General features: G+C 40.6%; 1 protein-coding gene across 1 annotated transcript in view; it reads left to right on the top strand.

Annotated features, from left to right (window-relative positions):
* Positions 1-3167: 3167 nt before the first annotated feature.
* The window catches only part of LOC307065742 (uncharacterized protein C8orf34 homolog), a gene marked incomplete at both ends in the record, with an annotated part of 318281 nt that continues 305450 nt past the window's right edge, over positions 3168-15998 (top strand). The window contains 2 exon segments of the mRNA XM_079722662.1: positions 3168-3308; positions 3310-3513. Coding sequence (XP_079578788.1) covers positions 3168-3308; positions 3310-3513 — 345 coding nt within the window.

The raw sequence follows: 15998 nt of genomic DNA on the forward strand, positions 1-15998 counted from the left end.
TTCAGGATTCAGGGTAAAAAATGGAAGTAGCTTCAGCTTGAGTTTGAAAATACTGAATCAAAACCTGGCCCAATCAATTATTCATTGGGGGACTTGGGCAAATAATTTATAATCTTTTAGCTTCATTGTAGAAGTCAGAGGGTCATCTTTGATCGCCTCTTCTAATTTCATCCTACATAAAGGTAATCAACAAATTAGTCTTTAAATGTTCCTTGGATATTTCCCATCCTCTCCATCCTTTTATCCCCAGTCCGAAGGCTGGCCCTCATGATTTGCTTGTGGATTCTGTACCCTAAATTAGTTTTGCTCTCCCCGTATCATTCTTTTTCAATCTATTATGCATGTTGTAACCAAAGCAATCTTTCTAAAACTTTTACCTGACCATAACACTCCTCTGCACAAAACTCTTTAGTCACTTCTTATCACCCAGAAGATGCAAGCCTATATTTCTTAGCAAGTAAGACCTTTAATGAGCTGAACTCTGCTTACATTTTTAACCTCACATGCCAATCTTCCTCCATATCCACCCTATGTTTCTCTAATCACCAGGCTGTTTTGTGCCTCTGTGCCTTTGCATATGCTTTTTTTTTTTTAATGCCGAAGCCTGCAACGTTATCCCCATCCTCACTCCACCAGTGCTATCTGGAAAACTTTAACATTTTACTCTTCCTTTGACAGTTTGCTCAAACACAATCTCCTTTATGGAGCGTTCCTTGATCCGGGCACAGGTCATTTTTTCATCCTTCGGTATGCACACAGCATGTTTTATTTATCTGTGTTAGCACCATGCATTATAATGTCATTAATCGTGTATGTGCCAATTGCCTCAAAAAGACTGAACACCTGAGAACAAAGACAAGGCCCTTCTTCACCTTTGAATCGTCACTCCTAACGTAATGTCTGCCATGGAGAGTCTGTGCAATAAATATTTTAGTAATGAAGTCAGGTTTGGGGATAAATGGAAAGAACCAAGAAATGCTTTGTGGAGGAGATGATATTTAAGGTAGGCCTTGAAAAACTTCTGAAATATTTCCTAAATTTTAAAAATGTAATTTGGGGATGTCCAGTGTTTTGATATACATATATACATAAATGTATATATCTTCATGATCTTCCCTTTACTGCTTAAGTATTTTGCCAGCAAAGCTTTGTCTTTTCCATTCAAGGCCCTAGATGCAGTGCTCTGAGTATGGTGAAGGCTTAATAAGTAGGTTAATAGTCTGATTTAAAGAAGCATCTTCCTCAGTTCTCTTAGAATAAGGTACTGTTCTGATTTTCCAGTGCTATGTGTGGTGTCAAAAATGCCTGACTTTTTAGCTGAGTCATAGATGGCTGTGTACCATACCTAATAGCAAATAAAAATGTTGATATTCACTCTATATATTTAATGTCTCCTGAACACATTAAAAAATATATAAGTAAGTATGCCTTTGATCCACAACGGAAAATATGTGAGAACCTGGGCACCTCACTGCTATTCAATTTAGCTCTCCCTGGGCAGATCACCTGAGTCTGATTGTAAAAGTATTACCTTGGGCATCTTTCCAATCCAAATCATGTCTATTTCAGGTTATCAGTGATGGTTATGCTCTTAGGTATTCTGGCAGAATAATAATCTGAATTATTAAATAGAATTAACAGGACTTTTGGGGATATTCCATTCTTAACTAGTGCATGTTTCTACTTAAGTAGTTCATTTAAAATACAGATGAAAAAACACTGGGACTTCGCTGGTGGCGCAGTGGTTAAGAATCCGCCTGCCAATGCAGGGGACACGGGTTTGAGCCCTGGGCCGGGAAGCTTCCACATGCCGCGGAGCAGCTAAGCCCATGCGCCACAACTACTGAGCCTGCGCTCTAGGGTGCACGCCTAGAGCCTGTGCTCCGAAACCTACAACGAAGAGTAGCCCCCGCTCGCCACAACTAGAGAAAGCCTGTGCACAGCAGTGAAGACCCAATGCAGCCAAGATAAATAAATAAATAAATATATCAAAAAAAAAAAAAAAAGAAAAAACACTGACACCAATAAAGATATTATGAATTACAGAAATCCAGAAAGTGGCGAAAGAAAAGGAAATCTACACTGTTGCAGTCTGCTTTAGGATAACTGCTCCCTTCATTCTAACTTTCATGTTTACTAATATAAATCTTTTTATTTTGATAACACATCATGGTTAGGAGACAGGGAACTCGTCATTGGAGGCCTCAATGATTGGTTTTTTTTTGTTTTTCCACAAGAAAGAGCTTGTGAAGGAAACTCTGCTGTCTGGAGATCTTCCCTCGGAAACTGCTGCATAATAAAAGTTACTGGCTAAATTTGAGGAGCTCAGGAAGCATCTATAGGAAACATCGTTACGTGCATAGTGTAGTATTTGAGATGTAGCTATAGATATATAGCCATAATTATGTGTGGGTTGTAATCCACATAATTATACGAGGATTAGGAAGGCAAACTGGGAGGGAGGGCTGGCTCGCTTCCATCTCTTCTTCCTGTCAAAAGCTAAAGGTTTGCCCCAGCTTCTGGGCGTCTGCACCTTGGGAGTTTCCAGCTGAATTCTCAGCCCGTCGACTTGCTCCAAGCCAAGCCAGACCGCCTGAAGGAAGGCAACTTCATGTTCGTGGCAGACCCTCAGACTCAAGCACCTTCTCACAACTCTCCCCATCTCTGACCCTGGGCTAGCCGGGGCAGCGCAGGAGGTGCGAGGAGAGGCTCAGAAGGGGCGGTGGGGACGACCCCCTTTCGAACTGCCTTTGTAGCTGCCAAGGAGTAGCCAACAAGCGCCAGATTTACGTGCACTTTGAAAGAAGCACCTTCACCATTGGCTTTCGGAGCGGCGCTGTCGCTAGGGAGCAGCGGGCAGGGCGAGCAGAGACTGGGGAGAAGCCCGGGCGGGTGTTCCCGTAACCTGGGAGAGCGGGCACCCACCGTCGGCGCGGACACGCACGCACACGCACGCTCCCCGCGAGTTCGAGCTTCGCGGCCCCGGCCCGCCCGAGGGCGCCCCCCGGCGCCGCTCTAGGCAGAGCCGCGCCTCCCGGCTCGCCTCCCGCCCCCTGATTCCCGCCGCTGCAGCCAGGAGAGAAAGGAACCTGGAACCTCTGCTCCAGGTGCCCCCGCGCGGGCGCGGCGGAGAGCCGTGGGGCTGGGGGAGGAGGAGAGCGCGATGAATGAGTGCTCCCCTCGCCTCCGAGTTGTCTGAGTTGGCGGCGCCGCGCCCCGGCTTCCGGCTCTCGGCGCCCCACGCGCTCGCGGCTCCAGCGGCTGCAGCCCACGTCCGCGCCGGGAGCCGAGCTCGCCGCGCCGCGCCGCGCCGCGCCGCGCCGGGTGAGCCCGGGCTCCCGAGCTCCTGTCCCGGCCCCGGTCCAGGGGAAAGCAGGGGTGTCCCCGGGCAGAGGCGCACGGCCGCTCGGTCTCCCGCGCTCTCCGCGGCCCATCGGTCTCTCCATGGCCTCTCATCAGCAATCCCGGATCCAGGCTTACCTGGAGAAGAACAAGATCGGTCCCCTGTTTGAGGTAAGGCGCTGCGGGTGCGGGCGGTCCCGTTTGTCTTTGAGGGGTTCAGGACACCCCGGAGGGAAGGAGGGAGACAGAAGAGATGCGCGGGAGGGGCGCCCCTGTGGCCCCAGTTCTCTCTCTCTGGCCGGGCCAGGTGTCCTGGAACGCGGCCGCGCGGGCGCTTCTTCGGTTACCTGGGCGCGGACAGGTAAGCTCTGGAGGGACAAGCCGTATCCTGGCAGGGCAAGTTTGAGGTGTCTGACTGTCCTGCACATGCACGGGGCCCGGACAGGCTGAGACAGACGGATGCACACACTCAGCCTTACACACGCTCACTTTCTTCCTGGAATTCACACTGTCTTGCGCGTTTTCCCCCAAATGTAGGCAGTAGTAGAACCCGTAAAAGGTGGAGGAAGTGCTCAGCAATGGGATGGAATAAGGTTACCTGGGAGAAAATTGAACTGGTAGGAAGTAGGCTTCGGTAGGTGCGGGCGTGTGGAATGAAATTGTCAAGCTGAGGCGCTGGCATTGGTCTCTGGATGAAAGGAGAATCCTTCGCCTTGCGGCCCCCCTACCTGTGTTGGGGGGAGAGAGGGGGCAGAGAAAGGTTCGCGAAAAGCACACGCGTATTTATGGGAAGGAGACGGCTCTGAGCTGTTTTCTCTCGCCATCAAAGAATTGATGACAAAAATACAGTAGGAGAGTGGAAAAGCGGGAGAACAGGAGAAAATGAGAACGGGGGACTGAAACCAGGCACCGGCAAAGCGTCCCTCCGGTTGCCAGGGCGCTGGGCAGCTGCAGAGGCCAGCGGGGAGGGACGCCCACGGTCCCCTCCTTTACGGTCCAACCGTCCAGCTGGGCACGGACCCGCTGCGAGAGGACGTGGGAGGGTCGAGATCCCCGCCCCCCCAAAAAAACCCTTTGTGGTCATACTTGGGGGTTTACATGACCGCGGTGTCTTAAGGCTGAAACGCGGCAGGAGGAAAGAGATAGCAGAGGATGGAACACCTTGTCCAGGACTGAAGAGAGGAGAATGATAACTGCAGAGAAAATAAGACTGCGAATTAATGTCCCAGCACAAAAAGGGAGCGGACAAGGGTGTGATCATAACGGGTTTCACATAACCAAGATTTGCAAAATCCCTTGTTTTTCTGACCAACTTTTAAGTTAACCATGTACTGTCTTGAGAGATATGACCATTATTTCAACTGAGAATCACTGTTGTATAGTCGTAAAGTCCTACAATATATGCCTTGATTCTTGTTTTTGCGAAAAAGTGTCAGCAAAGGGAGTGCATATACAAAAGCAGAGTAGACTTGCTGGAGCTACTAGAATTCCTTTCTTTGCCTTTAGTGTAAAGATTAGAGACTATACACTGTATTTAAAGGAGAAATATAATAACCCTCTGTGGCACAGTGTGTTAATTGTATCAAAAGAAACATAAAATAAATACATTTAGAGGGTTTCTTCTCTAGAATATAAGTACATTTTCCTAGGGGGAATAAATTGTTTTTAATAGATGCTATTCTCATTTGCTGACTTTTATAATTCCCAAGATTCTCTCCAAGTGACAGTAATAGAGTTTGGAATGTATGTAAACTTTCTATATACATAATTAGGAAATGAATCCAACTTGGTTTTAAATGCTCACTTTTTGAAATGCTCACTAGCCAGTTCCACTGTTGAATCTTAAGGGATGGCAGAATGGTTTCATAAAATCATTAGACCTCCTCACTAAAAAACAAACAAGGACAAAAGTATATGCTTTGTATTTTATTCATTTTTTGGGGGTAACATATTACATACATCCCCATTAGCTTGGATTGCAGTGATGAGTAGTTAATTTTTAAGGGTTGATGTGCACTTTAAATAATTAAAGGGAGAAAATGGATAAGTTCTCTTCTACTGAAATCAAGTCCTTATGCAACAGTTTTGATCATGAGAGAGCTTCGTTTTGAGAGTAGAATTACATGTACTTTACAAAAGTGGAAAGTCTCCTCATACTTGAAAACCAGTGGAACTAGTGTAAAATGGACATATTGATCTATCATTCTCCTCAGAGCTCCCAGGCCTTTGGTTAATAGTTCTCATAAAAATTGCTTCAAGAGATCAGAAGAGGAGCCTAGGAACCTGAATTTAGTAAGAAGTAACACAGATGATGGTCACATATTTAATTCCTGGGCCACATTGTAAGAAACAGTGACATAAGCTAAAATCTCCATTTACCAATTACAAATTGAAATAGGTGATACCAAGTTTTATTATCTGTGCTTTGTGGTGATTGTTTTTCGTGCTGAGGCACTGGCATTAGTGACATAGCTTTACTTTAGTTTTGAAAATATATAAGACCTGACAATATGTTCCCTTTACAGATTTTGTTGGCTAGGTCTGTTGTAAGAAAACTCACTGAAGCGAGGCACTTTAAAGAGAGCACGTGAATGTTATTTAAAACAGTAGCAAAGGTAACATATACTGGTACTGAGAATACTTATATCTCATTTTTTTAAAACCTGTATAGTTTACTTAGTTGAATTTATTTCTTACTTAGTTTATTTATTTCTAACCTTTTATCATTTGAGAAGTTTATAAAAGTGCTGCACACAATATGGTGTTTCAAAAACTACTTTAGAGTGAAATTAGTCTTGTTTCCAGGTGATTTAGAAGTATACGTTTTTACTGCCTTTAAGTATGTTTGAAGATACTTTGAGGCATTACAAAACCATGCCTAGAAATCGTTGCATTATAGTCTTGGGTAATGATATTTTAATTAAATAGTCTGAAGCTATAAGGTGAAAATGGTAATAATGACTTAGATTTCCACAAACTCTTTGAAATGTTTGTAAGATATAATACTTTTAGTGCTCTCATTGGCTTGCTCAGGGCAGGCAAGTAGTCAGCAGTCTGGCATCAATCTATAAGGAATGCTTGATGTTGCTACAATAAGTTAGAACTATAATCTTAATATAGATTTCACACATAGCTCCTTACTTAACTGGCAAGATGTGAAATGGTTTGCCTCCCACCAAAGTAGAATATTTTTGCGACATATGTAGGTAAGATGCGTGGGGCAAACATAAGACTGATCTCAAAACCTAGGGCTAGGCACCTAACAGTCAAACAACTTGGTGATCAGAAATTCTGTTGCTTATTAGGATCAAGCCATCTACTTTTTTATATTGTAAGCAGTTTAACTTAATTCCCAAGAGGTTATATGATGTGAAACGTTGCAATAAATTCATTATTTTTAATACAAAGAAGTATACAATTTTCAGTTTCTCTCATCTTGTTAAATAGAATAATTATTTGAAAATTATGGGTTGGAATGGTGCTCAGGGCAGCCATATGTCTTGGTTCCGACCTAGCCACACTCACAAGAGTGGGAAATCCTGCACCATATGATATCACTTATATGTGGAATCTAAAAATGGATACAAATGAACTTATTTACAAAACAGAAACAGACCCACAGACATAGAAAACAAATTTATGGTTATCAGAGGGGAAAGGGGGAGGGGAGGGATAAGTTAGGAGTTTGGGGTGAACAGAGACACACGACTATGTATAAAATAGATAAACAACAAGTTATGCCACAGGGAACTATACGTAACATCTTACAATAACCCATAATGGAAAAGAATCTGAAAAAGATTATATCTTGATAAAAATATATGAATCACTTTGCTCTGTACCTGAAACTAACACATTATAAATCAACTACACTATAATCTTTAAAAAGCAAAATAATGCGGTCTTCATACAATCTCCATAGAATTTTTAAATCTCTGCCTATTGAAGATGTGGCAAACTAAGTTCATTTTCCCAAATGTGGTCTGACCCACTCCAAGTAGAATGGAATCACTGTACAACCTTCTGTGTTTAGTTCAAAGTACCTCTACTCACATAGTCTAAATTTGTGTTAACTGATTTGGCATATATGTTATGAGGTGGACTCGTCAAATGCATGGTCAACCGTAGCAACCAGATTTTGTGTTCTAAATGATATTCCCCATTAAGTGGAACCAGGTACCTTTGGAGAAATGGTTAATTCAAGGCTTGGCACTGGGAAATACAAGATGAACGCTAAAAAGTAAGGAAGTGGTCAAAGAATGATAGGAACATGTCCAAAGGACATAGAAGCCAGCTTGAAGAGGCTCCTATTAACTAAATCTGGGACAATTTAAGAAGCAAAATAAAGAATGATAGTAACATTATCTTACTGTATAAAATAGGAATATTTTATTCCACACATTCATGGGATACATGGATGTGTTCAATATATAGGGAGAAGAGAAAGCTTTACCTTATAAGTACAATGCCAATTAATAAAACTGGAAGGGATGATGGAATTAGAAAATCACTACTTGGCAACCATCTTAGTAATAATTGGGGCAAGAAACATTAATCAATGCTAGAACTAATGGTTGAAAGTTGGATGAGGAATGAGATGTTACATAATCTCTAGTATCTTTCCACAAAATAGATGTTAATTATAAAGGGAAAAAGGTAACTCTGTAGTGAAGAAACCTGGCAGATGCTACTTTACTCAAGTGTTGTGCCCCCTGTTAGGATGCATTTAAAACAACATGGCATCGCTTCTGTAATATTCCTGCCCATCATGCATGACTTGAATTGAATAATGGGAAAATATCTGATAAGCTTGATGGGGAAATCCTACTTATCTGGAGTCTTAAAAAATGTTAAGATCATGAAGGTCAAGGGAGGTCTCAGACTGAAGAGACGTGACAAGTAAGTGCAAAATATGGTTCTAGAGTTGATACTTTTGCTATGAAGGACATTTTTGGGAAAGTTGGCGAAACTTGAATGGGGTCTCTAGGTGAAGGGTATATGGAGTTCTTTGTGTTGTTCACATACTTTTCCTGTAAGTTTAAAATTATTTCAAAATTTAAAAAATATTAAAAATAGAAAAGGATATCTAGGAAATGAGCATTTACAAAATAATTCATCCACTGGGTTTCTTTAAACATTAAATTATGTGAGTGTCGTTAAGAATTGTTATCAGTGATTTATACATGGCAACCAATGAATAATAAACTAAAATTCTGAGTAAAGAAAATTTACAATTCTGGTTAATTAAGCATATGTATTTTCCTCTACTCCCTCTCAAAATTTTATTGAAATATCAGCAAAAATATTTAAAAAATAAATGCATAAGAGTGCTGGAGCACAAGAAAGGGTGTTGAGGCAGAGATACTGTTTCTGTTTGTTTATGAGTGGTGGCATCTCCTTTGCACCTACGTATGATCAAGTGTCATAGAGTCAATGATATGTAGTGAAAATGTTTGCAGTTTCCTGGAAGGTATTTAAAATACATGGACTCAGCTGGGACATCTTCTCATATGCCTGCCCTCCTTCCTGCTGTCTGGAATGCCTCTTTGTAATACCTCCCTCCTACCCTTCTTTACTTCTTCCACATCCCCAGGCAACCACTGATCTCCTTTTTGTCACTAAGGTTGGTTTTCCATTTTAGAGTTTTATATAAATAGAATCATACTCTATGCTCCTTTATTGGGGGAAGGTGTATATCATTTTGTACTTGACATCATTATTTTGCAATTCACCCATGTTGCACCAGTTGTATCACTAGTTTACTTCTTTTAGTTGCTGAATTAGTATTTTGTATGGATTTATACGTTTGTTTCTCTTGGGGACCTGGAATAGGTTGGATGGATCATCTGGTAGGTGTATGTTTAACTTTTTAAGACATTAGCCACTAGTTTTGAAGCTTGTACAATTTTACATTCCTACCAACAGTGTGTGAGAGTTTCAGTTGTTCACTATTCTCACCCAAACTTGATATCATCTGTCTTTTTAATAATAGCCATTCTAACTGGTTTGTGTGGTATCTCATTGTGGTTTTAATCTGATTTCACATTGTTGCCTCACACTTACCCCCGATCTGAGGCCAATGTCAGTGGAGATCATGTGGGGAGCCTGGCCTCCTCCCACCCCTGACAGTAATAAGGCATTCCTCTCCCTCCCCATTGGGGTTGTGTCAGAAGAGGCCTAGAGAAGACTCAGGACTTGTGGTCCAGTGGTAACAAGGCCACCCCTGCCATGAAATCCGTGCCAAGACACATCAAAATTAAATTTCTGGGGAAGAAAGACAAGAAAAATCTTGAAAGCAGCCAGAGAAATGCAACATTATACCGATAGAGGAAAAAGCAATTAGAATGACACCAGATTTCTCATCAGCCCATGGAGGTCCAAGGGAAGTGGCACAATATTTTTCAAGTGCTGAAAAAAAAGAACGTAGGATTCCATTAGAGAAAATATCCTTCACAAATGAAAGGGGAATTAAGAGAATTTGTCACCAGCAGGCCTTCCCTAAAAGTATGGCTAAAGGAAGTTCTCTAAACAGAAAGGAAATGATGAAAGAAGAAGGAAGTTTAGAACATCAGGAAGGAAGAAAGAACATGGAGAGAGCAAAAATATGAGTAAATATAATACGTTTTGCTTCTCCTCTTGAATTTTCTAAATTATGTCATGATTGAAGCACAATTATAACAATATCAGATGAGGTTCTAAAAGTATGTAGAGGAAGTACTTAAGAAAATTGTATTATAATCAAGGAAGGGTAAAGAGGTGCAAAGAAGGTAAGGTTTCTATACTTTACTTGAACTGGTAAAATGACAATACCTGTTGACTAATTGTATATGTATAATGTAATACATAGAGCAAGCACTAAAAAACTATACAAAAAAATGCCCTCAAAAATGATAGGTAAATAAAAATGGAATTAAAAAAATGTTCAAGTAACCCCCAGGAACAGGAAAAAGAAAATAAAACAGAGAGAACAAACAGAAAAAAATAAAATAATAACATGGCAGACTTTAGCCCTAATATGTCGCTAATTCAATTAAATGCAATGGTCTAAGTATACCAGTTAAAAGAGATTGTCAGAGTGGATTAAAAAACATGACCCAACTAAGAAACTCACTTCAAATACAAAGATATAGGCAGGATAAAAGTAAAAGAATGGAAAAAATATTATGCAAACATCAAAAGAAAGCAGGAGTGGCTATGTAAACGTCAGATAAAGTAGACTTTAGAGGATAGAAAATTATCAGAGACAGGAATTGTCATTTTGTTGTAATAGACGGGTCAACCCACCAAGAAAAAGAGCAATCCTGAGTGTGTATGCACTGAGTAGCAGAGCTGCAAAATGTGTGAAGCAGAAACTGATAGAACTAAGAAGAGAAATAGACAAATCTGTAATTATAGTTCAAGACTTCAAAACCCCTCTCTTGACAATTGAGAGAACACCTAGGCAGAAATTCAGAAACACGGTAGAAGAACTCAACAGCACATCAGATGACAGGGTCTAGTTGACGTTTGTAGACCACTCCATGCAACAGTAGCAGAATGCACATTCTTTTCAAGTGGCATGGAATGCATACAGAGATAGACCATTCCCTGAACCACGAAACAATCCTCAATCGAAAACATACAAGGTGTTTTCTCCATTACAGTGGGATGAAACTAGAAATCAGTAATAGAAGGAACACAGGAAGATTCCCAAAACACTGGGAAACTGTGCAACGCACTTCTACATAATCTACTTGTCAAAGAAGAAATCACAAGGAAATAAAAACCCATCTAACAATGAAAAGGAAGGTATGTCAAAATTTATGAGACACAGCTCAAGCAGTGAGGAGAGGGAATTTTACAGCACTAAAATGCATAGGATAAAAAAGTGGACTGGGACTTCCCTGGTGATCCAGTAGTTAAGTCTCCATGCTTCCAATGCAGGAGCCACAGGTTCGATTGCTGGTCAGGGGAATAAGATCCCACATGCCGTGCAGTCAAAAAAAAAAAAAAAAAAAGAACTTAAAAAAGTGGACTGATGTGTGTGACTGGTCTGAATAGGGCCTCTGCTTTCTATACCATCCCAATAGTACAGGACAGTCTATCCAGAGGGAGAGAGGACCGTTCCACAGTGAAGGTTGTGTGAGCATCAGTAATCTGCAGACAATAGGTATCAGTTCATATATTATGTCATGTCTTGTATCTAGAAGTAGATATTAAATTTTTATTTATTTTGGCTGTATTGGGTCTTCACTGCTGCGCATGTTTCTCTAGTTGCGGTGAGGGGGGGCTACTCTTCGTTGCAGTGTGTGGGCTTCTCAGTGTGGTGGCTTCTCTTATTGTAGAGCACGGGCTCTAGGCCCACGGGCTTCAGTACTTGTGGCTCGTGGGCTCTAGAGTGCAGGCTCAGTAGTTGTGACGCATGGGCTTAGTTGCACCGAGGCATGTGGGATCCTCCCGGACCAGGGCTCGAACCTGTGTCCCCTGCATTGGCAGGCGGATTCTTAACCACTGCACCACCAGGGAAGCCCCCAGCATTACTTTAGCTGTCAATCCCAAACCCAGTCCATTCCTGGTGGCAAGAATCAGACTGTTTTCTGAATAAAACTCCAGGAAGAATCTGTTTCCTTCCCCACAAAGGAAGAAGGTCTAATATAGTTTTCACATCCTTACAGGCAAATTAACCAAGCATGAAGTTGATCTCTGTCTATCTCTGCCTGCCCTCCTTCATGGCAGCACTGGCTTATATAACATTTACTGGAATATCATTTTCACCATTGTTGCAACTCTTGCTTTTCTTTCTGGCTTTGCTCCTACTCCTTCCATTGCTGCAAATTCATCTATTCTTTTTTTATATATACAGCAGGTTCTTATTACTTATCCATTTTATACATATTAGTGTATACATATCAATCCCAATCTCCCAATTCATCACACACACACACACACCCGCCACTTTCCCCCTTGGTGTCCATACGTTCCTCCTCTACATCTGTGTCTCTATTTCTGCCCTGCAAACCGGTTCATCTGTACCATTTTTCTAGGTTCCACATATATGTGTTAATATACGATATTTGTTTTTCTCTTTCTGACTTACTTCACTCTGTATGACAGTCTCTAGATCCATCCACGTCTCCACAAATGACCCAATTTCGTTCCTTTTTGTGGCTGAGTAGTATTCCATTGTATATATGTACCACATCTTCTTTATCCATTCATCTGTCGATGGGCATTTAGGTTGCCTCCATGACCTGGCTATTGTAAATAGTGCTGCAATGAACATTGGGGTGCATGTGTCTTTCTGAATTATGGTTTTCTCTGGGTATGTGCCCAGTAGCGGGATTGCTGGGTCATATGGTAATTCTATTTTTAGTTTTTTAAGGAAACTCCATACTGTAGGGAACTCCATACAACTCCATTGTAGTTTTGATTTGTGTTTCTCTAATAATTAGTGATGTTGAGCAGCTGTTCATGTGCTTCTTGGCCATCTGTATGTTTTCTTTGGAGAAATGTGTATTTAGGTCTTCTGACCATTTTTTTCCTTTTTAAAGAACGTTTATTTATTTATTTATTTATTTATGGCTATGTTGGGTCTTCGTTGCTGCACCGGGCTTTCTCTAGCAGGGAGCCGGGACTACTCTTTGTTGCGGTGCGCCGGCTTCCATTGCGGTGGCTTCTCTTGTTGCGGAGCACGGGCTCTAGGTGCATGGGCTTCCAGGCTTCCGTAGTTGTGGCTCGTGGGTTCTAGAGCGCAGACTCAGTAGTTGTGGCGCACCGGCTTATTTGCTCTGCGACATGTGGGATCTTCCCAGACCAGGGCTCGAACCTGTTTCCCCCGCATTGGCAGGTGGATTCTTAACCACTGTGCCACCAGGGAAGCCCCTGACCATTTTTTGATTGGATTGTTTGTTTTTTTTAATATTGAGCTGCACGAGCTGGTTATATATTTTGGAGATTAATCCTTTGTCTGTTGATTCGTTTGCAAATATTTTCTCCCAGTCTGAGGGTTGTCTTTTCATCTTGTTTATAGTTTCCTTTGCTTTGCAAAAGCTTTCAAGTTTCCTTAGGTCCCATTTGTTTATTTTTGTTTTTATTTCCATTACTCTAGGAGGTGGATCAAAAAAGATCTTGCTGTGATTTATGTCAAAGAGTGTTCTTCCTATGTTGTCCTCTACGAGTTTTATAGTGTTCACTCTTACATTTAGGTCTCTAATCCATTTTGAGTTTATTTTTTGTGAATCGTGTTAGGGATTGTTCTAATTTCTTTCTTTTACATGTAGCTGTCCAGTTTTCGCAGCACCACTTATTAAAGAGGCTGTCTTTTCTCCATGTGTATTCTTGCCTCCTTTATCAAAAATAAGGTGACCATATGTGCGTGGGTTTATCTCTGGGATTTCTGTTCTGTTCCATTGATCTATATTTCTGTTTTTATGCCAGTACCATACTGTCTTGATTACTGTAGCTTTGTAGTAGAGTCTGAAATCTGGGAGCCTGATTCCTCCAGCTCCGTTTTTCTTTCTCAAGATTGCTTTGGCTATTCGGGGTCTTTTGTGTTTCCATACAAACTGTGAAATTTCTTGTTCTATTTCTGTGAAAAATGCCATTGGTAGTTTGATAGGGATTGCATTGAATCTGTAGATTGCTTTGGGTAGTAGAGTCATTTTCACAATGTTGATTCTTCCAATCCAAGAACATGGTATATCTCTCCATCTGTTTGTATCATCTTTAATTTCTTTCATCATTGTCTTATAGTTTTCTGCATACAGGTCTTTTGTCTCCTTAGGTAGGTTTATTCCTAGGTATTTTATTCTTTTTGTTGCAGTGGTAAATGGGAGTGTTTCCTTAATTTCTCTTTCAGATTTTTCATCATTAGTGTATAGGAATGCAAGAGATTTCTGTGCATTAATTTTGTATCCTGCTACTTTACCAAATTCATTGTTTACCTCTAGTAGTTTTCTGGTGGCATTTTTAGGAGTCTCTATGTACAATATCATGTAATCTGCAAACAGTGACAGTTTTAATTCTTCTTTTCCAATTTGTAATCCTTTTATTTCTTTGTCTTCTCTGATTGCCGTGGCTAGGACTTCCAAAACTATGTTTAATAATAGTGGTGAGAGTGGACATCCTTGTCTTGTTCCTGATCTTAGAGGAAATGCTTTCAGTTTTTCACCACTGAGAATGATGTTTGCTGTGGGTTTGTCGTATATGGCCTTTATTATGTTGAGGTAGGTTCCCTCTATGCCCACTTTCTGGAGAGTTTTTATCATAAATGGGTGTTGAATTTTGTCAGAAGCTTCTTCTGCATCTAATGAGATGATCGTATGGTTTTTATTCTTCAATTTGTTAATATGGTGTATCACATTGATTGGTTTGCGTATATTGAAGAATCCTTGCATCCCTGGGATAAGTCCCACTCGATCATGGTGTATGATCCTTTTAATGTGTTGTTGGATTCTGTTTGCTAGTATTTTGTTGAGGGTTTTTGCATCTATATTCATCAGTGATAATGGTCTGTAACTTTATTTTTTTGTGACATCTTTGTCTGGTTTTGGTATCAGAGTGGTAGTGGCCTCGTAGAATGAGTTTGGGAGTGTTCCTTCCTCTGCAGTTTTTTGGAAGAGTTTGAGAAGGATAGGTGTTAGCTCTTCTCTAAATGTTTGATAGAATTCACCTGTGAAACCATCTGGTCCTGGACTTCTGTTTGTTGGAAGATTTTTAATCACAGTTTCAATTTCATTACTTGTGATTGGTCTGTTCATATTTTCTATTTCTTCCTGGTTCAGTCTTGGAAGGTTACACCTTTCTAAGAATTTGTCCATTTCTTCCAGGTTGTCCATTTTATTGACATAGAGTTGCCTGTAGCAGCCTCTTAGGATGCTTTGTATTTCTGCGGTGTCTGTTGTAACGTCTTCTTTTTCATTTCTAATTTTATTGATTTGAGTCCTCTCCCTCTTTTTCTTGATGAGTCTGGCTAATGGTTTATCAATTTTGTTTATCTTCTCAAAGAACCAGCTTTTAGTTTTATTAATCTTTGCTATTGTTTTCTTTGTTTCTATTTCATTTATTTCTGCTCTGATCTTTATGATTTCTTTCCTTCTACTAACTTTGGGTTTTGTTTGTTCTTCTTTCTCTAGTTCCTTTAGGTGTAAGGTTAGATTGTTTATTTGAGATTTTTCTTGTTTCTTGAGGTAGGATTGTATTGCTATAAACTTCCCTCTTAGAACTGCTTTTGCTGAATCCCATAGGTTTTGGATTGTCCTATTTTCATTGTCATTTGTCTCTAGGTATATTTTGATTTCTTCTTTGATTTCTTCAGTGATCTGTTGGTTATTTAGTAACGTATTGTTTAGCCTCCATATATTTGTGTTTTTTACTTTTTTTCCCTGTAATTGATTTCTAATCTCATAGCATTGTGGTCAGAAAAGATGCTTGATATGATTTCAATTTTCCTAAATTTACTGAGGCTTGATTTGTGACCGAAGATGTGATCTATCCTGGAGAATTTCCGTTTGCACTTGAGAAGAAAGCGTAATCTGAAGTTTTTGGATGGAATGTCCTATAAATATCAATTAAGTCTATTTGGTCTATTGTGTTTTTAAAGCTTGTGTTTCCTTATTAATTTTCTGTTTAGATGATCTGTCCTTTCGTGTAAGTGAGGTGTTAAAGTCCCTTGCTAT

The sequence above is a fragment of the Hyperoodon ampullatus genome (genome assembly GCF_949752795.1).
Source record: "Hyperoodon ampullatus genome assembly, chromosome: 17".
In the NCBI taxonomy this organism is placed as follows: Eukaryota; Metazoa; Chordata; class Mammalia; order Artiodactyla; family Ziphiidae; genus Hyperoodon; species Hyperoodon ampullatus.